Source organism: Leiobunum rupestre, chromosome 2 (genome assembly GCF_980474605.1).
Source record: "Leiobunum rupestre chromosome 2, qqLeiRupe1.1.hap1, whole genome shotgun sequence".
In the NCBI taxonomy this organism is placed as follows: domain Eukaryota; kingdom Metazoa; phylum Arthropoda; class Arachnida; order Opiliones; family Sclerosomatidae; genus Leiobunum; species Leiobunum rupestre.
In genome coordinates this window covers 47,604,433-47,632,432 of record NC_143385.1, presented here as the reverse complement: position 1 = coordinate 47,632,432, position 28,000 = coordinate 47,604,433, and the positions used below count along the sequence as shown (strand labels likewise).

Below are 28,000 nucleotides of genomic sequence, written 5' to 3'. Positions count from 1 at the left end.
AACGAATACGGTGTTTATCATTGTTTTTTTTTTTTAATATTAAATGCTTCATTGCAGTATTTATCCAAAACTTGAAGCTTTTTTTTACGAGCAAAGATCTGGGTATGTTTTCAAAAATTTCTTCAACCATTGTTTCTTTTCTTTGGCATTGATTTCCGTGTTATTTTGTATGCTCATTGCTAAGGCAACAAGATGCCTAGCTGTTAACAACCTTTGATTTGTTTCATTTAGGTTCTTGGCGAAACAAAACCTAGTATCCCACAATGAAAGCAATTGTTCTGAAAAGTTAAATATATTGCAAATTAATACCAATTTAGTATAGTGTTAAGAGTACAACTAACTAATTATTGTATAAAATAACAAATATTTTACCTGTAGTGTTTTGACTAAGAGCGATTTGAACAGAGTTAAAAATAGAAGCAGATCTGTTGATAAGAAAATCCACTAAAAGACCACGTTCCTTACTTCCAAGTAGCAAGTGACATAAAATGGGACTTGTAAAATCACGTAGAACGCATTCTCTGTTGCCTAACTGAAATTTATTAAGAAGATAGTCAAATAATTTTTAAAATCTTTCCTTCAACAGTAACAGGTCCATGTGCCAACAGGGTTAAAAAAATCAGTATTCTACTGTACCAAATGTTGGAGTCTATAAATTATCAAAATACAAGGTATTGCATTACCCACAAATTGATTTAAATCAAGTAATTTTCTTAAAAATCTTTGATTTAAATCACATAATATACTTCAATCTAGCAATGTCAATTCAGAGCAAACTAACTTATTTAATTTTTAATTAGAAATTTAATTTAATTAAACAAATGGGATTTTAACACCAGTCTAATGACTGGCCAAACTGGCTACATGAATCCACCTGGTGGTGAAAATCTGAAATTTATGCGTAAATCTCTCAATGCATGCTACCAGAAACTGCTTCGTAGATGGTAAGTGGTAGTATAGTTGGTAGGGGTGAGGGGGATTGCGAGGAGATGCTCTTTTTCTCTAACCAGGTAGCGTATATCCTAATTTTGATTCCTCTTGCGCCTGTCTAATGCTGAATACGTGGCCCTTATTCCCAATTCAAACTAATTGGGCCTTGAGAGCCTTATGACTTCATTAAGAAAGACTATATTCAATAACTCATTTTTAAAAGACCCTGTTATTATGTTCAAATGGCTTGCGCCTTTAAAAAAAAATTAATCTAACTTTGGAAAAATAGATTTTAATTGCTGTTCCCTTTTTTTTAGAATATAATCAGCTAGGTTGATACCCAAGGCACCAAATAATGCCTAAGTCATCCAGTGATTTTTATAACTTAAAATAAGGTGGCCGGGTTACGATGCGTAGGAGGGTGGTGGCAAGCCCTTCATGCCACAGGAGCCAACAGTTCCCTACACTCACTGAAAAGAGACTAAAAACGGTTTTAAAATTCACAATTTATTTATTTAAAAATCCAACGTTTCGGAGGAACTCTTCCTCCTTCTTCAGGGATTTTTACAAGTCAAAATCCCTGAAGAAGGGGGAAGAGTTCCTCCGAAACGTTGGATTTTTAAATAAATAAATTGTGAATTTTAAAACCGTTTTAAGTCTCTTTTCATTTAGTTTTTCACAATGTGCTTCTCTTCACCCCTACACTCACTATTACCGTTCACCTCAACAAGTTTTACTGGAAAGGGGAAAACAAATAACTCAAGGAAAAACCCCTTTAACGCAACTAGCAAATTTTGCTATGCGCCATTTTACTAATTCTAAATTAATGTAATAAAAATTAATAGGGGTATAGTATAAATGGCAACTTACTCTTTTGTCGACATTGACAAAGAAATCGTCAGCAACAATTTTCAAAAATGAAATTAGTTTTTCAAGCTGCTGTTTTCTCTTAGGAGGAAGTAGAATTATCACTAAAGTTAATATTTTTAGTGCAGTATTAACTTTTCCATTCTTCAGGCATTCAATTATTGAAAAATATACTGGTAAGTAATTCTCGGGTAGAATAGGTGTCAAAAAACTCAAGTGATAAGTCGCTACTGCTCGGTAGCATTTCAGTTTACAAGCTTGAGCCGACCACAGTGATTCGAGACCATCAGGAATGTAACCAATACAGGTAACTGCCGCAGATATCCATGGAATTTTCATCAAATCTAAAGTTGGGTTGCGGTGAAAACCATTCGGATAGTTGGAAATCACATTCTCTGGAGTGGGATTTAATGCAGGATTATCATTTGTGGTTGATGGTTTAACTTCTGGCAAGTCCGTAGATAAAACACAAAGAATGTTCTCAAGGAATGATATATCCGTAAGTGTTAACATAAAGCTCATGGCCATTTCATTTACCGTTTCAGTTGGAATACCTATAAATAAGTTGATAAAAATCCAACAGTGTTTTCCGGTAGCCTTAAAATATTTATAATTAAAGGGACTTCAATACTTTTCTACGAATTTTGAATTCCATACTACCATATGTAACAAAATAACCATAAGTATGGCACTTCCTATTGTTTTAATGCTAAGTTTCTTATCCAACCCTTTTCGACACTGACACTCTTGTCCAGCTCCTACAGTCCTACTTGGACTCGCAACTGAACCCAAGCAATGTCATCTTTGATAGTAGTATATTTTGTATATTGATACTAAGAAAAACCTACGATTGGTCTAAATCGTAATCTGCTACTTCCAATTGAATTGACTAATGCAACAAAATTATATTTTTACATATTTAGATTGAACTGAACTCTGACATTAACCTTAATCTATTTGCCCTATACCAAATAAACAAATACTAGAGAAACAAATGAAATGTTTGCCTAGTTATACCCCAAATGAAACTTGAAGCTGTATGTTACATAGGCCTGAGTAACCTATGTAAAATGTTTAGTTCGGGGGTACATAACAAATTTTTCCATCAAGTACTTTAAGTTTACAACATTTTTTTACCAATTAAACCTATATAAAAAGATAAGTTTATTATTAAATTAACTATCGCAACAAACAGCGTTTCACTTTTGGAGATAAAACATTGAAGGCATATTATGTTTATTACATTTAGTGGATACTAAGTGGCAAAAACTTTCAATGAACTCAACAAAGAAAGGTAGGCTCCATTAAGTTGGCCCCCCCTCTCTACAATTTTAAAAACTTTCATTTGCGATCGAATGCGACCTCGATGCGACGTTATGCGAAACTAAAAAAAAAAGATGCGACATAATTGTTAAGTTGGAATAATTAAAACAAAAGGGGGGGCTAACTTAATGACAGCCCCCCCACTTTCAACTATCAACCCGGAAACACAACCAATAGAATGCGACCTCAATGCGACGTTATGCGACACCCTTACTTTCGAATGCGACATCTTAGTTAACGAGATAATCGCTTTCGTAAGTGGGGGGGCTAACTTAACGCGAGCCCCCCCTATAACAGTTGAGGCCTCCAAACACCTTTATTCGATTGCGACCTCAATGCGACGTTATGCGACACCCTTACTTTCGAATGCGACAGCTTATTTAACGAGATAATCGCTTTCGTAAGTGGGGGGCTAACTTAACGCGAGCCCCCCCTATAACAGTTGAGGCCTCCAAACACCTTTATTCGATTGCGACCTCAATGCGACGTTATGCGACACCCTTACTTTCGAATGCGACATCTTAGTTAACGAGATAATCGCTTTCGTAAGTGGGGGGGCTAACTTAACGCGAGCCCCCCCTATAACAGTTGAGGCCTCCAAACACCTTTATTCGATTGCGACCTCAATGCGACGTTATGCGACACCCTTACTTTCGAATGCGACATCTTAGTTAACGAGATAATCGCTTTCGTAAGTGAGGGGCTAACTTAACGTGAGCCCCCCCTATAACAGTTGAGGCCTCCAAACACCTTTATTCGATTGCGACCTCAATGCGACGTTATGCGACACCCTTACTTTCGAATGCGACATCTTAGTTAACGAGATAATCGCTTTCGTAAGTGGGGGGGCTAACTTAACGTGAGCCCCCCCTATAACAGTTGAGGCCTCCAAACACCTTTATTCGATTGCGACCTCAATGCGACGTTATGCGACACCCTTACTTTCGAATGCGACATCCTTACTTTCGAATGCGACATCTTAGTTAACGAGATAATCACTATCGTAAGTGGGCAGGGCTAACTTAACGCAAATGAATGCGACCTCATTTTAAATGAATGCAAATGAATGCGACCTCATGTTAAATGAATGCAAATGAATGCGACCTCATTTTAAATGAATGCAAATGAATGCGACGCCATTTTAAATGAATGCAAATGAATGCGACGCCATTTTAAATGAATGCAAATGAATGCGACGTCAATGCGAAGCAATGCGACACCATAATTATCGAAATAATCACCGCTATTCGAATGCGACAGCCGTGTTAACGAGATAATCGATTGAACCAGATCGAGAATCATCAAATATAAATACGGAAACACAGGTCGATTAAGTTGGCCCCCCTTTTTTGATTTCCCAGAAAATATCTCTATCAATTTTATGCACCCACAATGCGACAGCAAGTGAAAGAGATGTGACTTAACCATTATCGAGATATAATTAAAATTAAAAGGGGGCTAAATTAACGTCAGCCCCCATAATTTCGTTATTCAACCAGAACAGAATATCATAGCCACTACATGGCAATGCGAAGAAATGCGACAGATATAATTTTGATTGCGAAAAATAGTTTATGAGAAAATTAATAGAGAAAGTGGGGGGGGGTGGCTAACTTAACAGTAACCCCCCATATTAATTCATAATTTTAATTAACCTTAATATAAAGAGACGTCAATGCGAATTAATGCGACACTATTTTTAACGAATGCGACAAATTAGGTTATGAGATAATAGACAAATGAAAAAAGGGGGCTAATTTAATGGCAGCCCCCCCCCCCCGAAATATAAAAAATAAGTTCTATAAAAAAATGAAGTCGTCAACGCGGACCAAAGCGCATTCGAATAGCGGTGATTATTTCGATAATTATGGTGTCGCATTGCTTCGCATTGACGTCGCATTCATTTGCATTCATTTAAAATGGCGTCGCATTCATTTGCATTCATTTAAAATGGCGTCGCATTCATTTGCATTCATTTAAAATGGCGTCGCATTCATTTGCATTCATTTAAAATGGCGTCGCATTCATTTGCATTCATTTAAAATGGCGTCGCATTCATTTGCATTCATTTAAAATGGCGTCGCATTCATTTGCATTCATTTAAAATGAGGTCGCATTCATTTGCATTCATTTAAAATGAGGTCGCATTCATTTGCATTCATTTAACATGAGGTCGCATTCATTTGCATTCATTTAAAATGAGGTCGCATTCATTTGCATTCATTTAAAATGAGGTCGCATTCATTTGCATTCATTTAACATGGCGGCCCATTCATTTGCGTTAAGTTAGCCCTGCCCACTTACGATAGTGATTATCTCGTTAACTAAGATGTCGCATTCGAAAGTAAGGGTGTCGCATAACGTCGCATTGAGGTCGCAATCGAATAAAGGTGTTTGGAGGCCTCAACTGTTATAGGGGGGGCTCGCGTTAAGTTAGCCCCCGCACTTACGAAAGCGATTATCTCGTTAACTAAGATGTCGCATTCGAAAGTAAGGGTGTCGCATAACGTCGCATTGAGGTCGCAATCGAATAAAGGTGTTTGGAGGCCTCAACTGTTATAGGGGGGGCTCGCGTTAAGTTAGCCCCCCCACTTACGAAAGCGATTATCTCGTTAACTAAGATGTCGCATTCGAAAGTAAGGGTGTCGCATAACGTCGCAATCGAATAAAGGTGTTTGGAGGCCTCAACTGTTATAGGGGGGGCTCGCGTTAAGTTAGCCCCCCCCCCCACTTACGAAAGCGATTATCTCGTTAAATAAGCTGTCGCATTCGAAAGTAAGGGTGTCGCATAACGTCGCATTGAGGTCGCAATCGAATAAAGGTGTTTGGAGGCCTCAACTGTTATAGGGGGGGCTCGCGTTAAGTTAGCCCCCCCACTTACGAAAGCGATTATCTCGTTAACTAAGATGTCGCATTCGAAAGTAAGGGTGTCGCATAACGTCGCATTGAGGTCGCAATCGAATAAAGGTGTTTGGAGGCCTCAACTGTTATAGGGGGGGCTCGCGTTAAGTTAGCCCCCCCCCCCACTTACGAAAGCGATTATCTCGTTAAATAAGCTATCGCATTCGAAAGTAAGGGTGTCGCATAACGTCGCATTGAGGTCGCAATCGAATAAAGGTGTTTGGAGGCCTCAACTGTTATAGGGGGGGCTCGCGTTAAGTTAGCCCCCCCCACTTACGAAAGCGATTATCTCGTTAACTACGATGTCGCATTCGAAAGTAAGGGTGTCGCATAACGTCGCATTGAGGTCGCATTCTATTGGTTGTGTTTCCGGGTTGATAGTTGAAAGTGGGGGGGCTGTCATTAAGTTAGCCCCCCCTTTTGTTTTAATTATTCCAACTTAACAATTATGTCGCATCTTTTTTTTTAGTTTCGCATAACGTCGCATCGAGGTCGCATTCGATCGCAAATGAAAGTTTTTAAAATTGTAGAGAGGGGGGGCCAACTTAATGGAGCTAGAAAGGCATTATAAAAAGGGCTTTCTAGTTCATTAGAATATTTTTTCTTTTCAAAAATGTTTGGTGACTTTATAAGTGCACATACAAAAATGTTTGGAAACTGGAAGTATTATTAGACAGTCGTGTAGGAACGTTTGAGAAGTTTGTGCAGTCCCCTGGTGATGATTAAAAAAAATTAACCGCAAAAATGGACTAGATTCAGTATTTTTTGCACTTTATAATAAAAATAAAAAAAGGAGATATTTTAGTATGTATTAAAGCTTATTTTGATACTAAACCAATATTTTTTAAGAAAATTAAAATTAATGACAGTAGTTTAACATTTGCTCTATTAAACCATTCCTTCCTCTATTTTCATAAATTTTAATTTTTAAGCAAGCATAAAGGGGGGGGGGTTACACTAGTTGTCTCCCCCATCAAATTAATAATCATAATGTCTTTAAACAGGTGGCCGGGTTACAATGCGTAGGAGGGTGGTGGCAAGCCCTTCATGCCACGCGAGCAAAAAGCTCCCTACCCTAACTATTACCGTTAACCTCGAAAAGTTTTTATGGGGGGAAAACCCCTTAAACCAGTGAGGAGAGAACTTGCAAACTCAACGCAGGAGTAATTCCGAGTTTTCACCCAGTGCCGCAAGCTGGGATTGAATTGTTTGGTAGGGGCATTGCTCCCGGCCCCTCCCCCAGTTCCTACGCCGGAGCACAGAAGATTTCGGCATACCTAGCACAAATATATTCTTAGTAAAAGCTTACCTGAGGTATTAAATTGTGAATAAACTGGTACACATGCAATGTTATGTCTTTTTTTGGTTTCTTCATTGCCAACTAAGCTTTCATACATATTGGACGCATCACTTTTGACATTTTTAATCTTCAACTTATGTAGTGACATTCGAAGACTTCGATGAATGTTTCCTCTATTTGCGAAACCACTATCCATTACTTTTAAATTGTTCGCTTTTGCTGTGGATTTTAAATTTTCTTCGGCTTTCTGAGCAGCAATAAAACTATGTCTGCGTCTGAGACCTCTGGTTCTAGAAAAGCTGCTGCTGTTCTCGTTCAACTTGTTAGTGGTCAGCTGGGGAGAGCGAGGTTCGTTGATTAGTACTCCAGGGTCCAATGATCTTCTCTCTTTATTTCTGGTTTTAACTGGACTAAATGGGTTTGAATAAGGAGCAGGAGAACGCGAGGCAAAGTGAGTGTTCTTCATAACCCTTGTCTCACTAAATTTCTTTACTGGTGATAAGAATCTAAAAAGATAGTAATAAAGAAAATAAGGTATTTATTTGAATATTTCAAATCATTTTATAGTGAATTTAGCTAGTCAGTAGGTTTAAATCGGGTTTTCTTAAACACTGCTTTATTTTACTTTTATTCTATTTTTCGCTTTGGTTAACCGTGCATACATATTACCACTCAACTAAAAATTCATATTAGTATTATTACAAGCCTCAAGTGATCAGAACAAAGATTTAGTTTGGGTTTCATTTTTGATTTTGTATAAATGCAGGGGGACCAGGAAAATGCCTCTAAAATTTGAAGAAAAAATAGGAAATATTTAAGCGAATTAAAGGAAAATATAGGAAAAACCATAAGCAACAATAAGGATTCTTATTGAAAATCAGTAGCTAAAATAAAGTGAAATATAGGGTGAAAAAGGGTATACGACGAAGGAACGTTTTTGGGTTATATACTACATGAGAAAACCTAAGGAATTCATAGGAAGGTATTGAAAATATTGGAAATGTGGTAACCTTGTTAATGATTTAGAAAATGTACAAACATTTTGAAATAATTTTTAGTTAATTAAAAAAATCACTTGGTTTAAACCAGTCAACCCCGAGGATAGCTAAAAATTAAAACTATATAATAAAAAAGTACAACCAAAAATTTGGTAGTAAAGTCTATTATGCGTCGCTACAGTACAAATGGTCATAATTTCCCATTATACATAGCTTATTTTGCTCATAAACATCACTAAACCACAGCAATTAAAGTTAAGTTAATTTGTGGTTTAATTTTTGTCATTAAAATTCATTTGTTAATAATAATAATAATAATAATCAGCTAGGCTAATACCCAAGTTAAAGTTTTGATAAAGCACTAATATTTTTTTCTGGGTCCATTATTTTATTTAAATGCAAAACAGTAGCATAACTAAGGTTGCTGGGGCCTATTCCCATCCCATGCGCAAGCCCTCTAAAGCCAACGTCTGTCCATAAATTATCAATAAATGTATTTATTTAAACAACAAGGAACCAAAAGAAAAAGGGCTAGTACAGTCACTACTTACATATTTTCTTTGCTTTGTGTTTTTGGGATAGTTCCATACAGTTGACGATTGGATGAAACAAAACGATACAAAGCAGTTGGACTAGTATCAAACCTAATTGTAGACTGACTCTTCGTTGCAGGAACAAATACAAATTGATCCATTAATGTCTGACAAACCTAAATAATAAACATTGTTGTTTTAAAATTATTGTACTGGGTATATACCATCTACAGACTATTTTGGGTACATATTTTCAAATAGCTGTTAGCATAATAATTTTGAAAATGTAACATATTTATACAAAACAGCCTATGGAGTACATATACTGTGCGTATATGTACTTACATATACTGTGCGTATAAATTATGTACTTGGTACTAAAACCACTTAAAAATACCCATAGCTTACCTTAACTGCATTGCATCTCGTGACTTCATTAGGAAAATTATTTTTATTCTTTTCCAAAAATATAGCAATAACATCAACAGCATTAGCCCCCGTAAATACATCCTCATATTGCCATATTAAATTACGCTTTTTGCCTACTTCTACATTATCATGTAAAAATTTTATAATTTCATTCCATAGCCTCGTAGCTCTGTACCGACCTATTCGTTAAATATAAGTTTGGGTTGTTATTGTAAAATATAGTTTCAATATTGTGTCAAATTGTGCTTTTACCTAAATCATTTGGAAGAACTTCAAATTTCCCTCCGTTGACAACGACCGCCATTTTGAAAATTAAAAAAGAGGACCGAGGACCAGTGGTTTTCGTTTTGAGCATTCTGATTGGTTGACAGGCTGGGATGTGAAATTTTCCCGCTAAATGTGTTAGAAAAAATCTCTTGAATTTAGGGATTTCACTATTTTATAAATAAAATATTATTTTTAAAAGTGTAGTAGTTTAGAGCTATTTAGATTTCGGTTGTTCTAACAAGCTCAAATTTTTGCTAAACGAATATTTTTATTGTAGTCTTCGGAAAACATTAAAACAACAACAAAAAAATATAAATCGGCCAACTTGATAGTCTTGATTATCGTTTTTAAAAAAAGCTGCGATTCAGCAAATTCGCATTTACACAAAGGTTTACAAACCTTGCTTGCCCAGCTAATGGGGTGATTTGGTTGTTTCCAACACTGATTTGTACGTTATACGATTCTAATAGACGGTTCAATAAAACATCGTCAAGGAAATTACCAATACGTAATATTTTCGAAAGCCAGGACCTGCAAGTTACTGTTTATATAGTGCTTGTTGAAATAATAGAAACTTTTCACTTGTACGGTATGCAAAAAGTGTTTCCTTTTAACCCGTTAGCTTTTTTTTGACGTATTAAGGCTTATTTCAACAAGCACTTTAATAAACAGAGGCTTGCTCTCGGAAATATTACGTCTTGGCAATTACCGTGAAGATGTTTTATTGAATCATCTAAAAGTATCGTACACGAAAAATAATACAAATCTAATAAAAATTTTGGCAGTAACGCAGTTCTATGCAGCGGTTCCTGTCTATAATGCATCATAGAGCGTCTGGGAGGCAGAGTTTGAGGACGACCACCAATCCCCCAACGGGTGGTCGGAATACTTCCGCCACGGGTGTCCCCACCCCTGTCCCCACATATCCCCCCGTTGGCGTGGCCGTTACACATATCTCACCCTGATTAATCAGGTGGACGAGCGGACTGAATTGTCCCACGCGTTACAATCCCGAATAAAAAAAAAGTTACGTTGTCAGTGTAATTAATAATGAGCCATCATGCCTCGAATAGGAGAGGCTTTTGAAATTATGACCCAAATCGTAACGCAGTACGATAATACGAAGCTGGAAATCTGGCAACTCTGGATCTTAGAAAGTTAGACAAGGCTTACGAAACACGTGTATCACCTCTCAGGAGTGACGAATCCGAAATTCAATATCTTATGAACAGAATATAAAGTGAAAATTAAATTTATCTCTCTAAAACTACGATGATGAAACAAAAGTTGATGAGAAAGAGAAGTATCAAAAAGGTTAATAAGAACGCAAAATCTATTGTAAAACCAAATGTAAATATTTCAAAGTATGATGAAGAAATATCAAGTGACTCAGATTTGGAAAATGTTGCTAATAACAAAACATACGAAACATCTGAAAGTGAAGAAGAAACTGCCCAAGAAAAGAGGCTTAAATTAGCTAAGAAATATTTATCTGAAATCGAAGCAGAGGAAAAGATATCTAACGAAAGTAAAGAAGTTGACGATGGCATTATTGCTCAGCGCTTACGCCATGATGTGTTAGAAAAAGCTGGAACTCTACAAAAAACAGTAGCAGATACATACGAAACACCTGATTCCGAAACATTTAAAGTGTTTCGTGGTCATAAACTTTCAATCACATGTTTAGTAGTGTCAAATGATGTAAAATATATCTATTCATCGTCTAAAGATTCAGCTCTTATTAAATGGGACTTTATTGATGGGAAGAAACTTAAGGCTATACCCGGAGTTAAACCAGACAGTAAAGAAGAGGGACATTCTGGTCAAGTTTTATGCTTGGCTTTATCTTTTGATGGGAAATACCTTGCGTCTGGTGATACCAAGAAAAATATCTTTATTTGGGAAGCAGATACCATGAAGAAAGTTAAAACATTCGCAGGCCACAGAGAAGGGGTAACTTCATTAACTTTTAGAAAAGGAACGCATCAACTCTTTAGCTCTTCAGTTGATCGATCAGTTAAAGTATGGAGTTTGGATGAAATGGCATATGTTGAAACATTATTTGGTCACCAAGATTCAATAACATCCATAGACAGTTTGTTAAAAGACCGAGCCATAACTAGCGGAGGTCGAGACGGTACTGTTAGATTATGGAAAATTCCAGAAGAATCCCAATTAATATTCCAGGGAACGCCAGGAGCTTCTATTGATGTTGTTAAAATGATTAACGAACAACATTTTGTAACTGGTTCAGATAATGGTGCTTTAAGTTTATGGGGTTTGTTGAAAAAGAAACCGTTAGTTACAGTACCACAGGCTCATGGGATGCAAGATGAAAGCAACCCATTCTGGATTACCGCAATTGCCACTTTGCCCAACACAGACTTAATGGCCTCTGGCTCTCACAATAACGAAGTTATACTTTGGAAATGTGGAGAGGGTTTTAAAACATTAACAAAATTATTTAGTTTAAACATCATAGGTTTTGTAAATGTTTTAGAATTTAGTAAATCTGGTAGTCACTTAGTGATAGGGGTCAGTCAAGAGCACCGATTAGGTCGTTGGTGGAGGTTAAAAGAAGCTAAAAATTCTATTACTGTAATTCCGTTGAAATCTGCTTAGGAAATAAAATAATTTGAATAAAATCGAACGAAAGTTAAATGTTTATTTTCCTTTAACGAATGAAAACAAAGGTTAGATAATATAGTACGTTTGTAAGTTTAAAATAGTTATGAGATAAAAAGAATATATATTAACAATGTTCTATTGGAAATCAAAATCATATTCATCGTCAATCCAATCTGTCCCTTTTTTGTTACCTTCACCGAGTCTTTTACCATCGTCTCGGAAGAGTTTGCGTGTAGTTTTGGCTTTTACAGAGCTGGTTAACTTAGGGGCGCAGACTTTTACTTTTGATGAACTTGTTGCTTTTGAAGCATTATGGTTAGTTGAGCTATTAGCGTGTGCCTATAAAATTATTAAACCTTGATTAAATTTAAGTAGTGGTAGGTACATTCCATATAGTCAGTGAATTATGTTATAATTAATAATGAGGGGGAGAAGGGTGCGAGGTGTGCCCATTCTTGCAGCCCCAGACCTTATGACTTAAGTCCAATATCTGACACAAAACAGAATCCTCTTGGCCGGCATGTTATAGCAATCGGAGGTTTCCCACTGATGCATACCAAGATGCTCGAAACTTTGGGGCGCGTAATAATCACACATACAAAGTACATGAGAGGGGGTTTCCTTCTCAACCTGACAAGCCCTACAGATTGGATCATCATTGATTCCAATAAAGTAACGATGTCTGTTAAGTAAGCAGTGGCCTGATATTGGACTTGGAGAGCAGGGTTTGATGGTTTAAAACAAGAGATTTTTTTAATAATTTTTTTTAATTAACTAAGATTTTCTTACCGAAATGATTACATTTTTAAATCATTTACAAGGTGACCACATTTCCTATATTTTCAATACCATCCTACAGGAATCATACCTCTACTTGGAATGCTTATCGAGGCAGATTTTTGTCTTGGACGTGGCTGACGTTTTTTTTGACGTCACTATGTTAACTTAACGAACAACAACTTGAGAGGGAAGTGCGCACAGAGGGAATTTTTTCTCTCATAGGTGGGCCAAATTTTTACGTTTCTAAATCATTAACAAGGTGACCACATTTCCTATATTTTCAATACCTTCCTATGAATTCCTTAGGTTCTCTTTTAATATATAACCCGAAAACTTCATCGTATACCCTTCTTCACCCTATATTTCACTTTATTTTAGCCACTGATTTTCGATAAGAACCCTTATTTTTGCTTATGATTTTACTATACTTTCCTTTAATTTGCTTAAAAATTTCCTATTTTCTCTATAACTAAAACTTTGTGAGGCTTGTAATAAGAGAGAGAGAGAGAGAGAGCAACTCTTTTGCTCTCTGCTTAGAGGGGCTCAAGATAAACTCTTTAGCCTGCCTTAAGCCATCCATCTCAAGCCAAAGCTTGAATTAAAGATAAGGCTGTGCACTATGCTAGAGGGGATAGGAACGGTAGGTTCAGGACCAAAGAACCCAGCCTCTGCCCCCTTCTTGGCCTTCTCATTACCATAGAACCCCTGATGGCCAGGAACCCAATAGAGCTGAACTTTATGGTTGGTGCCTAGCTCCGATAGTAGATTCAAACAGCTATAAACACGTTTAGAAGAAATCTTAAACTGATTGAGAGCCTTAAGGGCTGCTTGACAATCCAAATAAATTTGTATAACCTTGCCATGAAGCTTCTTTTTAAGACAAAAGACAACACAGAAGCAGATAGCGGCAATTTCCGCCTGAAAGACGCCTGAATTATCTTATAACAGTACGTGTAATAAACATTACTTGCCTTCTTTCCAGACTCTTTGGATGTAATAACTGGTAATTTACGCTTGCTACCAGTTGGAGCCTTATCAAGATGACGTATAAATACCTGCGCCTAAAAAAATAATTTTCCAAGTTTACATTTTATAAACTACACGCATTTGAAATAATTACATCTAGCCCAGAGGAACTGTCGCTACTTCCACCCGACAAATCAACATTTACATTGGTCGATGCCTTTGTATTTTCTAGAGGGTTGAGTTGTGTTTCTTTCTGGGCTACTTTGCCTTTGCTTGAAAACTTTAAAATGCCATCACCACGTGCCGGAAAATTTGAACTGAACACTTGCGAAATGGTCTTTGGTTTTTGCATTGACAGCTTAGCAATCTCATTACGGAGGTTTTCTTCACATTTTTTAGCATCTTTAAGTTGAATTTCCAAGTTTTTCAAATTTTTTATTTGGAGCTCGGCTTTCTTAGCTTCAGTTTGTTGACATTCAATTTGATGGACATTGTCATCATTTTGTGCCTACAAATATATGAAATTTTATAAATTTCTAACTATATATATAATTTATCTCACTTTCAAGCACTTATAATCTTTCTTAAGATTTTTGAGTTCCTCTTCAATTTTGGGGAGCTTTTCATCCATTTCTTTAACGAGTCTTTGATTCTCCATTTCAAGCTCTTGCTTCTCTTTTCGAAGCTTATTTAATACAGCTTCCTTCAATTCATCTTGACTTGAAATTCGTTCGGCATCGTAAACTTTTTTCTTGTACTCTTCTAACTCCGCATCCTTCTTAGATATGTCTCTTTGGTAGTTTTTCTAAAATCCAAAAACTCTTATGTTGACCCTTCAAATTATTTATTAATCATCAATTCTACCTCTTTCATATCGTAAAAGTTAATCATTTCATCTTTCTCGGCTATTAGCTTGGCTTTGTCAGCTTCCAGTAACTTCAGTGTAGTCTGGTGTTCCATTTTCAACATTTCATTCTAATATAAAGGTGTTAATAAACATCTTAAATTTGTGTTTATTTTTGAATTACCTCGTGGCTACTGGTTTCTGTTTCTGAAGCTAATGTGACAAGCTCCGCAGCTTTTTCTTCAAGTTCAGTGTTCTTCTCGTCCAAGGTATGCTCTAGTTTTGCGATTTCTTTGGTTTGGGTCTTGACTTTCTCTTCCCAGATTTTCACCTTAATAAAATATTAAGTTCTAACATGGCTCTATTTAAGAGCATTAAATAAGACTTACATCTTTTTCTAACGATTTGATAGTCTTGCTTCTGGAATCCAGATCAGCTTTCAAGTTTTTAATTTTCGTTTCATTTGCTTGAGCGTAAGTTTTATCCCTCCTTATTTTATTCTCCAAGCTTGAGTTCTGAAAATCATTTTCAATTATATTCTTAAATAATAGTATTGTAATTCTTTTAAACTTTAAGTACCGCAGTCTCTAGTTCTTGTTCTAGGATTTCAATTGAATCTGTTTTATTATCCAAATTTTCTTCTAACTCTGAAATCTGCTCCCTTTAAAAGAACAAGAAAAATTTTGGTCCATAATACTCAGCGCTGATCTAAATCCCAATATAAATTGAAATATGAAATGATATTACTTCAGAGCATTGATTTCCTGAGTCAAACTCTCCACTTTCTCATCTAGATCCTCCTTTTCACTTCTCAGCTCCTTGACAGTGTACTGAGTAGTGTCAAGTTCCAGTTTAATTTGCTTATTGTCATGTTCAATCTCCTTCTTAGTCTGCTCTAGTTGTTTGCAGTGGATGGTAATTTTTTCGAAGCGAGATCTGATAAGGAAACAAGGAATAAATCGTATTTCATAGGAATTTTTTTTTAATTTACCCTAGATTTTCTTGTTGCTGTTTTAAGTCCTGTATTTCAGATTTTAAATCCCCTTTGTCTTTAACTGCATCAAATAATTGGGATTCAAACTTTTTTATTTCAATCTGAAAAAAAAAATTATTTCAGATTACTGTAGTTTATTTTGTTTTTTGAATATTTGAAAGAAAATGTGGAAACAAGAAAGTATTTATTTATGCTTTGGGAATGACACTATACTGAGACAATTTTTGGTGTTTCATCGAATCCACCTCTGACACGACTGAAACACTCACTGGTGATGTTTCTACTCCCACCAAATGTGCAGGGGAAAATTAAACCAATGGTGCCGGCAGTTCATTGCAACATAGTTGTTCTTCATAAGTATAAATAAATAAATACATTTTTGCTGTAACTTTTAACTTAGACCAACAAATATGGGAGGGCACACTCAATGTTAAACCCTAATTTCCAAATGGAAACGATCACAAGAGCCCTCTTGTGTAGAGGTGTGAAATATATTTACTCATATTACGTGGTGAGCTAAGTTCCGTTTAGCAAAAATGTAACCATTTATACTTTTATTAATTTATCCAGAGAGATACATTTGAAACTTTTATATTAACGTTAATTATTCGTTAGGCAGTATACTAAATTTAAGCTGCTATATAAAACGGAGTGGACTGTTAAATTTCATTTTTTAGAGCATTATCAAGTAGTAGAGTAAACAAGATGGCCAAGGAATCTTAACTACCTATTGAGTGTGCTGTTGAAACACTCTAGGAAGATTTTTTACTTCCCCACCCAATCATATCAGGGGGAAATTATATCAATGGTACACTTGTTTCATCGCCACTTTAAAATTCATACTCACACTTTTGGTATAGTCCTTATTTTCAGCATCTCGGAGCTTATATTCCAGATCCTCATTTTTCAAGTTCAAAGTTTCCACTGACTTGTTCAAATTTGTAATTTCAAGCTGAAAAAATTCTTTATCTTAATTTTAGATGACTTATCAAAAGAGCAAAATAACTTAAATAATATTGTGTTTGGGTCTGGCATGAAAAATTTCGAAATATCACTAACAAAAGTATATATTTAAATAAATTAATAACATTTTATAAATCATGAAATTAAATTGTAATTCTATAATCAAATAATCAAGATAATGTTTTTAAAATTCATTTTTTGGATCCATGGAAAAACAATTGGAATAAAATTTTAACAGAAGAAACACATGGACTATAAATTTAAACAATTTTGACAATTTAATCATCTATGCGTTTCCTCTGTTGAAATTTTAATTTTTTTAGGGTTCTATTTACTTTTACCAAAAGTGACATAATTACCAAAATTGTGTCAATAGGACCTATTTCTTAATGAATGTTTTGAGCGAAATACAAGTTGGGAGGGAAGGAAGTTAAAACCAACAAATAACGCCTCGTAGTGAGGAACGGAGGAACTAAGTAGCACTGGTCAAAGTTCGTGTATTTTTTGATTTTTCGTCGTTCTGTGGAGATGCTATCGCCATCTACCTACGATATAATACCATAGAATAAAAAATATCCAGAAAGGCGACAATAAATAGTCTTTTATGTGGTCGATCTCGAGTCGAGCACTCATGCATTAAACCTTTAGCATACGAAAGTACAGGGATTGCCACACTTTTGGTAATTATGTCACTTTTGCTTTTACTAATTTCCTTTTACTAATTACATGTTTCCCAAAATCTACTGGAAACTATTTAGTCACATAGAATTCCCAATATTTCTTAGGAGTTTTACTAATATATTATTAGTTAACTAATTATTAATGGATATAGATCTTGATTTTAAAAGTAAGATTGGAAATTATAATTTAAAATCCGTATTTCTTGCGACTGAAAATTAAATAATACACCCTTAAAAGAAATGGACGGACAATCTTTTTGTGTTCCGTTTCTAAGTACATACACAATCAGGAAAAATATAAAAAATTGTATTTAACTTAATAAATGTTGCTTTAAAATCACTTTAAATTGAGACAAAGTGATTGAGTCAGGAAGGGAATTACGAGCTCCTGCAGTACAATAAAAGATTCTCCCACAACATTTTGGTGCCAATCAACAAAAACTGTTTTCAAAACTTTCAAAAACAAATACCTCAAAATCCATTTTCTTCTGAGAGATCGTATCTTGTAGTTCTTTGATTTCAAGTTGTTTTAAATTGAACTTTTCATAAAAGTTGTCAAGCTCCTCTTGAAGTTCACACTTAAATATATAAATTGCATATAAGGCAAGTTAAATTTTAACTATGGTATTCAAATAAGTCTACATTAAAGTTATGTAAGCATGGATTGTGTCACAGAGTAGTCTTGGAAGAGTTAATATCATATTTTTGAATTAATTATTTAGAGCACTCTTGCCCTGCCCCTAAAAAATAACCAATAGAGAAACGCCCCTTTTGCACCAAGAAGAAGTACTTTTGAAAACAATTTTCACACCTCAAATAGGAAAATATAATTCATCGTCTCAATTTTTTTAAACTATAAAGGCTTATAGCTTTCTTGTTAATTTGTTATTATCGCTTGAGACAAAATTCTTATTGTAACTATTATTTATTTTTAACTGCATTCTATCATAATTTTTTTGGAGTTTAATTTCCCTTTAATCAGGGTACCATACAATAAATACTGTGAGATAATTACTAGGATAATGCAATAAAATAACATTTCCACAAATTATTATTAGTATATTTAGGTTATACTCTGACATCATGTTCAAAAATAGTTTCTTTCTTTGCCCCACATTGAACAAATAATTTCCGTATGATTTCACTTACTTTATCTCGCTTAATAGCCACAAGCTCAGAATTTTTATTCTCCAACTCTTTCTGCTTGAGCTCCAACTGCTCAGTCACTCCATCTCGATCTTGTTCACACTCTCTGAGCTCCTTACATATAATCTCATACCTAATATTTATTTATTTATATTATATTGTATTACATTAAGCACACTGCACTTAACTATTGAGAAAAGTAGGTTTAACACTCAAGTACATTTACATTTCTCGATAGGTCTTCTATGACATAGATCTAAGGTTTACAAATCTACAAGTAGAAGCTCTAATCACAATAAACTTCAGATTCGCTAGTAAATTGCTTTTCCAGAAATTTTTTATAGAGCTTTGTATTGTGATTTATTCCTTTTATTTTGTAGGAAGATATTTCAATTAAATTGCGAATATCCAAATGACGTAATTGGTACTAGTTCGTCCAGGAACAGGGGGTAGCGACATGCCCCTCACACATGTTCACAACAGACTGTGAAATTTACTCATTTCATTACATGTTTATACAAGATGTCATTGTTATGCAGACTTTTCGGTATTGTGATTCTTTTGTGTTACCACAATTTTTCAAAATCACATTTTATTCTGTTATGCTATTTTGGATGATTAGTGATTAACTTGAATTTTTTTAAGTTCAAGTTTTATTACACTATGTTTTCAGTATTCAGATTTTTCTAATATGCACTGACGACAATAAGCATGTGGCTTATACCTCAGGTGGGGCCAACAATCCCTTTTTTTATTACATCTATTTTTGGGGGTTCTACATATACCCTGGTGCAGTCTATTCACTTAAGAATCAAAATAATATACTGCAGTTGTGTATATAGCTAAGGGAGGGGACACGTCCCCACCAAAACATATGGTTGCATGTACAATTGATTGAACCAAAATCCTGGCTACACTACAGCTATAATGGTGTCAATATGAAATAAAAAGTAGCACCAAGTTTACATAAGCCTAATGTAATAATAATCAGCAAGGCTAATACCCAAGGCACCACCTTAGGACCAAGTCATCTAGCGACTTTTTACGCCTTTAAACAGGTGGCTGGCTAATTGTTTTGTATGTGATCAAATGAAAGTTTACCAAAATTTGAAATTAAATTTGGGAAACAAAAGTATCAAAATGAAAGTTAAAAAGGGTAAAATAATTATTAAGAACATACCTGAGCTTCTCCTTCTCAATGTCAATTTGCATATTTTCCCGTTCCTTCATGAAAGCATTGCCCTCATTATAGATTTTGTTTTGTAAGGTTGTAATGATTTCTTTCGACAATTTAGCCTCATCTACTTTACTGGATAGCTCTTTTTTGGTCTCAATCAGCTCAATGTGAAAAACCTGATTAAATGTTTTGAGAAAATAAACTAACGTTCTTCAAGAAAAATTATTTAATACTTAAATATCAGGGTTTCAGGGAGCTCAGCCAAAAATTTAAATCCCTTATAGGAAAAATAGGACAATTGTTCAATTTATAGTAATGGAAGTGCTACATCACACATTGGCGGCCATGGCCAAAGCTACGGAGTGCTACTACTCTATACAGGACACAAAAATTTAATAACATAGGGTATTATAGAGAAAATATCAACTTAAAATATGTAATAATCATTCCTAATATTTCAGAAATAAAAACGTATAGGTAGAGAAAGGAGGCGCCAACATTCAATTGTCGATGATAGTTGGCAACCAAGAGAGTGTGTAAAGTTACAAGTTATGCCACTAAATAAATAAGCATTTCGGAAACATATACTAACTCAAATTAATTTATTGTACAATCAACTAAGAGCTACTTCTTACCTCCAATTCTTTAATTTTCCCCTCAAGGCTTTCAATTTTTTCCAGCGCATCACATTTTTCTCTTTCGAATTCATCAATCTCACTTTTATATTGGTCTAGCAGCAAAATTAAATTAGTATGACAGACCAAATGTTTTCTTTAGCATAAAAGCACAAAATTAAGCTTTAATGTAAAATTTTTTAAAAACCTACCTTGTTGAGTATTCAATGTTTCAACCTGATCTTGTAGGTCTGATCGCTCTTGCGCTAAACTTATCTCATTGGCTCTACTTCGTTCTAAAGCTCCTTGTAATTTTTCAAGCTAAAATATATTTACAAAGTACAATATTTCCTTAGTGGATTTTTATTCTATCAGAAGTCTTGGGTCTCAAATCCTAATAACTAAATTACAAACATTATATTTAAATTTTCTCATTTTGAAAATGATTTTTGATAAATAAATAAAGATACACAAGCTCAGCATAGTTTGCAACATAAGGCAAACGAAGATATAAACTTATAAGTGTTAACATACATGATTCTCAGCACTACGTAGTTGGGCGTTAAATTCGGATTCAACTTGAGCCATTTCATATTGACGGAGTTCATGTAGACGCTTTATTTGATCTTCATGCTCTTGATTGACTTGGTCAAGTTTTCCACAAATGTACTATATACGTTAATAATTAAATTGAATATTTAAACAAAAGTACTAAAACAATGACATGTAAAGGGGCACAGCAGTTTAGCTTATCAGAAACCGCTTACAATTTTATTGCATATTAAATTATAAGTATTATGTGAAAGATTATTTTCCATTTGGCAATTGGAAAATTTTAATTTAACTTGTCCGTACTATTTAGTGTTTGTAAGAGGACCTCAACCCTGAAAACTGGTAGTTATCTGACCTTGGTTATGAAGATGGAAAATTAAGTTGAAGTTTGGTTCGAGGTTGAATCCGAGGATGATAAAAATTTTTGCAGAATTCCAAAAATTACACTGACGTTGTGAGTACAAACAATATTGCACTCTCATTTGATTAACATCAACTATGTTAAAAGATCTATCTACTCTTTTACCTAACAAAGCAGTGCCCTGATTCATACATTGATTGATATGGGTAAAATGTACCTTTATTTCGACGACTCTTTTAGCATTTTGAACCTTAAACTGTGCTTTCAAACTGCGGACTTCATTTCCAAAACAATAATTAGATTTAATTTAAAAACTGGATGTATAATAAATAAATTATCTTACAGGTTTCAATGTATTCTGCAATGGTGTCACACTGGGCCTTCACTAATGCAATTTGTTCTTGATTCAATGTCAACCTAAAGGACAACATTGTTTCAAAATTTGATATGAATGTACTTAAATAATTTAAAAGCAATAAAATTTTACGTTGACGGATACCTCATGGTATTTTTTTTAAATAAAAATACCATGAGGTATCCGTCGACGTAAAATTTTATTGCTTTTAAATTAGTATAGCCATGGTAAAGAAAATCAACTTAAATGTTTTTAAATGAACGTCTAATAGGCCTATACCACTAGGTGGCAATTCATTAATTACCATTGTAGCTCAGTTTAACATATCATGGCGCAAGCAAAATTATCTACCATAAAAAGTTAACTATACTATAATCATCTATTAAACCGTTTTCGAGTAAACAGAAATAGGGCATTTTACCAAAATATTGCATATATTTTACACAATTTTTAAATTTTGGAAATTGATTTAAGTAAAATTTAGTTTTTTAAACTACAAATAGACAGTACTAATATTCTGGGTTTTTAAAGCAACAAGGGAAAGTGTACAGTATAAAGTAATTTCTGCTGATTCGAGATTTCAAAAAAAAAAATAGTGTGGGTAATCCTGATTAATAAAAAAGGTTTTATAAATATTAAAAATCTTTTTGTACATTTAATGAAAATTTTTCATATTTATTATAGATCTATAATTAGGTGAGTTATTGACCTGTGGGTCTTTGAGAAACTTTACTAATATAATATTGACTGATATTAAAATATTACCTTTACTGTTTTTGATACTCTTAAATGAAATTAAAAGTTTTAATGAGAAACTTGTTAGTTTTTTTACTTATTCTACTAAGCTACGAGAAAAAACTATCTAAACCCAGTTTCATGGGGTAAGTGTGATCAAATGAAGATTTACTATAAGCCTAAGAAAAATTGTGCTTCATAAATACATCACATAAGTTCAATAATTGCATTCCCGATCAGTTCATGATTTCATGTGATCACATTTACTTCAAAACCTGTATCACCTATTTACTCCACATTTTGGGATTACTTTATTTAAATGGCCAATTATATGATAGCAGTTTTGATTTTAGCACGTGGCACCATCCAATAAAATGGATCATTACAAAATTGATACTATACGATTCTGAGACAGGCAACCTGTTCACTTTTTTCTCCCCAACCCCCACTAAAATTTAACTACCCCTCCAGGATATTTATCTTAAAAATATCTTTCGGGACTGTGTTGACAAATAAGAAAAATGACATTTAATTGATATTTACTTCTTGTTGATTTCACGATAATTGACTTGGTCTTGGAGGACTTTTTGGCTAATTTTTTCGCCATCCCGTTGACTTTCAAAAAGGGCATTACGCAAAGAGTTGATTGTTGAATTTGAAAAGTTTAGTTGGTACTCCAACTCCTGTACGTCATTTTCTTTAGATAGCTGCCACTGACGAAGTTTTTCGGCCTCTTCAAACATAACTTTGTATAATTTCTCGCTTTGTTCCTTCTCTTTCTCCATAGCGGAAATCAAAGCTTGGCTTTGAAGTTCATTTGCGTCAGTCTTTTCACCTTAACAGTAAATTAGAATTATGTTAAAATATATTATTAAAAAAAATTACACTTTTGCGAAGCTTCCCTACAAAATTTCTAGTCTTCCAGCCCCTTCTAGTCTGCGTATCCTTCATATTGACCCTGTCCACCTGCGCCACCGTGGTAATGACCTTTAGTTTACTCCATGATTATTTTATAACAAACTCTAAATTTTGATGATTTATTGTCTCCCAATTTCTCCCAAAAAAAGAGGTCATTACCTCAAACTTTCCAAGCCCCGAGTTTGTTCCCTGCAGCGCCAAAATTGCTTTTCGTCAAGTGTCACCAATGATTGGAACTCTGTTTCCCAAGCAATTATTTCTATCCCCAATCGCCAGACTTTTTGCCGCCATATATCTTCCATTTTGTGTAACATAGATTCCAATCAAAATTGTAATAAAATAGAATAAATTTGTATTTTGTTACTGTCTTTGTGTCTCTAACTCAACTTGCATGTATTGATGCTCAAACAAAAGTCTGTCCTCATTTTTAGAGGCTAATTGGGCAGATGTTAAATAAATAAATAAATACTTCAATGACAAGTAAAAAGTAAAATGTTGTGGGGGAGATGAGATATAAATAAATAGGCATGCCAAATAAATATAGGTGTAGGGTTCTCTTAAACAATACTAAAGGAAACCAAAGTTTATTATAATCCCTTATGATAAACATATGGAAATAGTCAAAATACCTATATCTTCAGTTCGAATTGTAATTATTTTTGAAGTTATAGTGCTTGGTAAAAATTTTTTAGATTTCAATTTTTATTAATAGTAAAGGAAAATCCTAAAAATACCAAGGAATTCCTGACATTTGATCTATTATCATTTCAAGTTATTTTCAGTTAATATTAATTAAAAACAATCAGATAATTTCTACAATGTAAATCTTTGGTCTACCTGGCTCCAATACACCATATGGTATTGGAAATGGGTTTTCATGGTATATACCATGAAAATCCATTTCCAAACTTACTAAATTTTAAAATTGTGATATATCAAGATTCATTGATAACCAAAATACTTTTATGATATAATCTATGTTATGTACGAAAACGTTTTGTTTTAAATATGTATGGCCATAAGTAATTGTCACCAAATTAATTCTACTATACATCAGAACTACCCTTTCAATTATAGTCTCCAAATGATTAAGTCTATATTACTGTAATTAAAATGAATTCAACTAAACTTTTTATTTAACTTATAGGTTTAAATATTGTAGTACTAAATTTTTTTTGAGCCACTTAGCCTTAGGGCACGGACCTTATTATTAATGAACCACTAATTCAAATTAGGTTCTAATAACATTTTAAAATTTTTCTCCATCAACAATTTTGAGTTATTAGCACTAGGGCAGATAAGGCGTACAGTCGGAATAAGGTTTAATACAGGAGAAAATTGAAGAGATTGGGCAACAAGGGAAGGATTCTACTGTTAAGAGTTAGCCAGAAACAAATCTCAATAATCTCAGTACGGTAAACTTAAACTTTTTTGATTAAGGCATTAAAGGGAATATAACCTCTGGTATTTCTGTCGCCCTCCGAGGGTTCCAATATTGTCTACTGCCTTCCATGGCTTTTCACACCTGCGGTGCTGATAATCGCTGATTGTGAAGGGAATAAAGGAAATTGATGGGGAAAAGGCATGGGAAGCAGTGGACAATATTGGAACGCTCGGAGTACGACAGAAATACCAGAAGTTATATTCCCTCTAACAAGCAGTGGGATCCTATATCCCTTTAAAAACCCACCAACAAAACTAATATTCTAAAAAAAATGGAAGAGATTGTTATGTACTTTTAAAATACTTTGTTGATTTGCCTTTTACTATCCAAATATTTGTGGTGATTTATTCAGAAAAGTATGTTGTTTAATAATATAATTTGCCGCTAAACTTTACTTTATGATAAATAAGGAAAGGATAAAGCAGAACACGCGACGAACGCATTTCCCTTCTGTACATTTCCGTCAAACTAAAATCGATATTAAATTAGACATTGCAGGGGGGAGACTAATTAATCATTGTTGGGCCCCCTAGAATCATACCTACAGACATCGTATCTACTGAGTTTGTCGCCTGTCCCACTACACTCACTCCCATAAACTACAGTTTAGCCTAATTTGCCTGTAAACAATTTTTCCCCTTCGATTTTGTGTATTAAAATAAAATATCTTTGTTATACCTTTATCTTCTCCCACAAAGCCAAATATGGAATTTCTTGGACCAAAGTTATCTCCATTGTTACTTCCTCCATTAGAAATATCTGGATCTTTCCCAGGTAGTTGAAACCGCATTGCAACTCCTGACGGAATTTCTTGCTGAAAGTAGGTGTACTCAGTCATTGCAGTCACCACTTAAGACTCTAAAGAAATTATAAAAAAAAAGTTATTTATATAATTAATCATATTCCCGAAAAATTCCACCAACAAAATCGAAATTCAAAAATGACAAACTTCAAGGTTCACCATTATTCAAATATGGCGCGATTTAAGAAAAAAAAATGGGCGCCATATTTGAAAGACAATATTTTGCGTGCTAAGCCTTGTAATTTCAATATGATTAAAAACAATTACTTTTCGGGATATAAATTGATTTTTTTCGGGAAAATTGCGTGAAATGTAATAAAAAAGGCTTTAAAGTAACTTATTTTAGCGTTTACAAAATCTAAACTCGCTTTTAAAATGAGTTTTAAGATTTAAATTAAGAGCTCCTTTTGGACAGTGATTTCTTGTCAAAAAAGAGAAGTCTAATTGAAAAATGAGTTGCTATGGCAACTATGCGTTACGCGTACTTACTGAAGAAATAAAAACACAATATAAAATAAATACAAATTACAAGTTTTCAATATATTAATAAATATATATATAACTAATTATATTTATTAATTATATTAAAGAATATTAGTTAATTATATTAACTATATACATATACCAAAATAAATCATATAAAGCTTTTGGGGTGAAGTGTAGTACAGCGGCCTCATCGAATTTGATATTAATTTTAGTTGCGCCTGATAGACCTTGTCACGTAGATGTCGAGGGTATTTTTTATTTTGGCCGCAAATGATTATTTAATTGTTTAACTTAATTTTTTTAATTTTAAAAATTTCTCATTTTCATTGAATTTTATATTAATTTTGGTTGCGCCTGATAGACATTGTCACGTAGATGTCGAGGGTAATTTTTATTTTGGCCGCAAATGATTATTTAATTGTTTAACTTAATTTTTTTAATTTTAAAAATTTCACATTTTCATTGAATTTTATATTAATTTTGGTTGCGCCTGATAGACCTTGTCACGTAGATGCCGAGGGTAATTTTTATTTTGGCCGCAAATGATTATTTAATTGTTTAACTTAATTTTTTAATTTTAAAAATTTCTCATTTTCATTGAATTTTATATTAATTTTGGTTGCGCCTGATAGACCTTGTCACGTAGACGCCGAGAGTAATTTTTATTTTGGCCGCAAATGATTATTTAATTTTTTAATGTAATTTTAAATTTCTAATTTTTGGGTATTTGCACGTGTTTTATTGTACTTATTTCCGTCGTGTGTTCGCCGGCAACACAGTTTCGGTGTCCTAATGAATTCCACGTGATATTCCCTTTTTGTATAAAATCAATTACAGTTTTTGTTCATTTTCTCGGTGTTTTCTATTATTGGGCCACTTTGTTTCTGATTGAGATTAAAAGTATATACTCGATGCGTAAGGCTTGGTACTGTCCTCTAGGTCGCGTTATAGATGGCCCATCGCTTTTTTTAGTATGGGGTTGGGGAGGCGCTGCGCGCCCCCAGCGCTTGAGCGAAGCGAGTGCGCGGCGCCGTCAGGCGCCAATACGGGGAGTTTAGTAACGTCTTTTACGTGTTTTGGAAGTAATTATCTTCGTCGGGTTGTCGCCTACACCACGGCTTGTTACTGTTTGTTTAGGTTTCCACTCTACTAACTTTTTAACATTAAGTTAATTAATTTAATTATCATTTTCGACCCAAAAACCAAAGTTTCGTAATCAACGCGTCAAGTGCTACATTCTCCGCCACCCAAAAATACAAAAACACGGTAATTTCCTACAATTAGTACATTTTTAACATTAAGTTAATTAATTTAATTATCATTTGCGGCCCAAAAAATTGTTTCGTAATCTACGCGTCACGCGTCAAGTGCTACATTCTCCGCCACCCAAAAATACAAAACCACGGTAATTCCCTAAAATTAGTACATTTTTAACGTTAAGTTAATTAATTTAATTATCATTTGCGGCCCAAAAAAATTAGTTTCGTAATCTACGCGTCAAGTGCTACATTCTCCGCCACCCAAAAATTCAAAAACATGGTAATTCCCTAAAATAGTACATTTTTAACATTAAGTTAATTAATTTAATTATCATTTGCGGCCCAAAAAAAAATTAGTTTCGTAATCTACGCGTCAAGTGCTACATTCTCCGCCACCCACAAATACAAAAACACGGTAATTCCCTAAAATTAGTACATTTTTAACATTAAGTTAATTAATTTAATTATCATTTGCGGCCCCAAAAAAAATTAGTTTCGTAATCTACGCGTCAAATGCTACATTCTCCACCAAAAAAAAACACGAAATTACATGAGGCCGCTGTAGTGCAATTTTGCCAGATTTTGAACTAATAGTTGGTTCAAACATATGTAACATAATTTGAGTGATTATGTTACATATATTTCAATTAAATGGTCTGTTTGATGTATAATTTTATTGAGTCAGTCCAAACAGAAGCGCATTTATACCACTTCAAAATCCTAGGCGCAGTTTGATTATTGAACCCAA

The 28,000-nt window shown here is 34.1% G+C and overlaps 3 protein-coding genes across 4 annotated transcripts; 1 reads left to right on the top strand and 2 right to left on the bottom strand.

The window, feature by feature from the left end:
* LOC149957683 (DEP domain-containing protein 7-like) lies at positions 1 to 9,650 on the bottom strand. The gene is made up of 7 exons (XM_090165706.1): positions 9,534 to 9,650; positions 9,261 to 9,460; positions 8,871 to 9,028; positions 7,331 to 7,827; positions 1,801 to 2,351; positions 373 to 532; positions 1 to 278 (listed from the first exon to the last, which is right to left on the bottom strand). The coding sequence occupies exons 1-7, from the start codon at positions 9,634 to 9,636 to the stop codon at positions 85 to 87; spliced, it is 1,863 nt and encodes a 620-aa protein (XP_090021832.1). The 5' UTR covers positions 9,637 to 9,650; the 3' UTR covers positions 1 to 84.
* Positions 9,651 to 10,707: 1,057 nt separating this feature from the next.
* Positions 10,708 to 12,257, top strand: U3-55K (U3 small nuclear riboprotein factor 55K). Its single transcript, XM_090165705.1, has one exon. The coding sequence runs from the start codon at positions 10,821 to 10,823 to the stop codon at positions 12,168 to 12,170; it is 1,350 nt and encodes a 449-aa protein (XP_090021831.1). The 5' UTR covers positions 10,708 to 10,820; the 3' UTR covers positions 12,171 to 12,257.
* On the bottom strand, positions 12,203 to 25,982 carry LOC149957681 (uncharacterized). 2 transcript variants are annotated; one of them, XM_090165703.1, is made up of 22 exons: positions 25,876 to 25,982; positions 25,384 to 25,563; positions 22,887 to 23,178; positions 21,597 to 21,670; positions 21,471 to 21,529; positions 20,875 to 21,009; positions 20,553 to 20,661; positions 20,362 to 20,456; positions 19,730 to 19,902; positions 18,553 to 18,682; positions 17,874 to 17,981; positions 16,608 to 16,712; positions 15,758 to 15,861; positions 15,514 to 15,702; positions 15,346 to 15,427; positions 15,156 to 15,281; positions 14,951 to 15,097; positions 14,787 to 14,897; positions 14,485 to 14,727; positions 14,077 to 14,430; positions 13,928 to 14,017; positions 12,203 to 12,515 (listed from the first exon to the last, which is right to left on the bottom strand). In XM_090165703.1, exons 2-22 carry the CDS (start codon positions 25,541 to 25,543, stop codon positions 12,312 to 12,314), a joined length of 3,090 nt encoding a protein of 1,029 aa, XP_090021829.1. In that variant the 5' UTR covers positions 25,544 to 25,563; positions 25,876 to 25,982; the 3' UTR covers positions 12,203 to 12,311. The 2 variants fall into 2 exon arrangements, with proteins under 2 accessions (XP_090021829.1, XP_090021830.1); XM_090165704.1 differs by lacking the exon at positions 25,876 to 25,982 and adding an exon at positions 25,775 to 25,868.
* Positions 25,983 to 28,000: the final 2,018 nt, after the last annotated feature.

Bases quoted from the DNA above. Each gene is read 5' to 3' on its own strand.
- LOC149957681 (XM_090165703.1), bottom strand. From the start codon at position 25,543: ATGACTGAGTACACCTACTTTCAGCAAGAAATTCCGTCAGGAGTTGCA. The intron at 14,018-14,076 runs GTAATTATTTCA...TTATTTTTTTAG, and splicing joins ACAGTTCCTCTGGGCTAGAT to GCGCAGGTATTTATACGTCA. The intron at 12,516-13,927 runs GCAAGTAATGTT...ATAATTTTATAG, and splicing joins CCAAAGAGTCTGGAAAGAAG to GCACACGCTAATAGCTCAAC.
- LOC149957683 (XM_090165706.1), bottom strand. From the start codon at position 9,636: ATGCTCAAAACGAAAACCACTGGTCCTCGGTCCTCTTTTTTAATTTTC. The intron at 9,461-9,533 runs GTAAAAGCACAA...TTTAACGAATAG, and splicing joins AGTTCTTCCAAATGATTTAG to GTCGGTACAGAGCTACGAGG. The intron at 2,352-7,330 runs GTAAGCTTTTAC...ACTTATTTATAG, and splicing joins TTCACAATTTAATACCTCAG to GTATTCCAACTGAAACGGTA.
- U3-55K (XM_090165705.1), top strand. From the start codon at position 10,821: ATGATGAAACAAAAGTTGATGAGAAAGAGAAGTATCAAAAAGGTTAAT.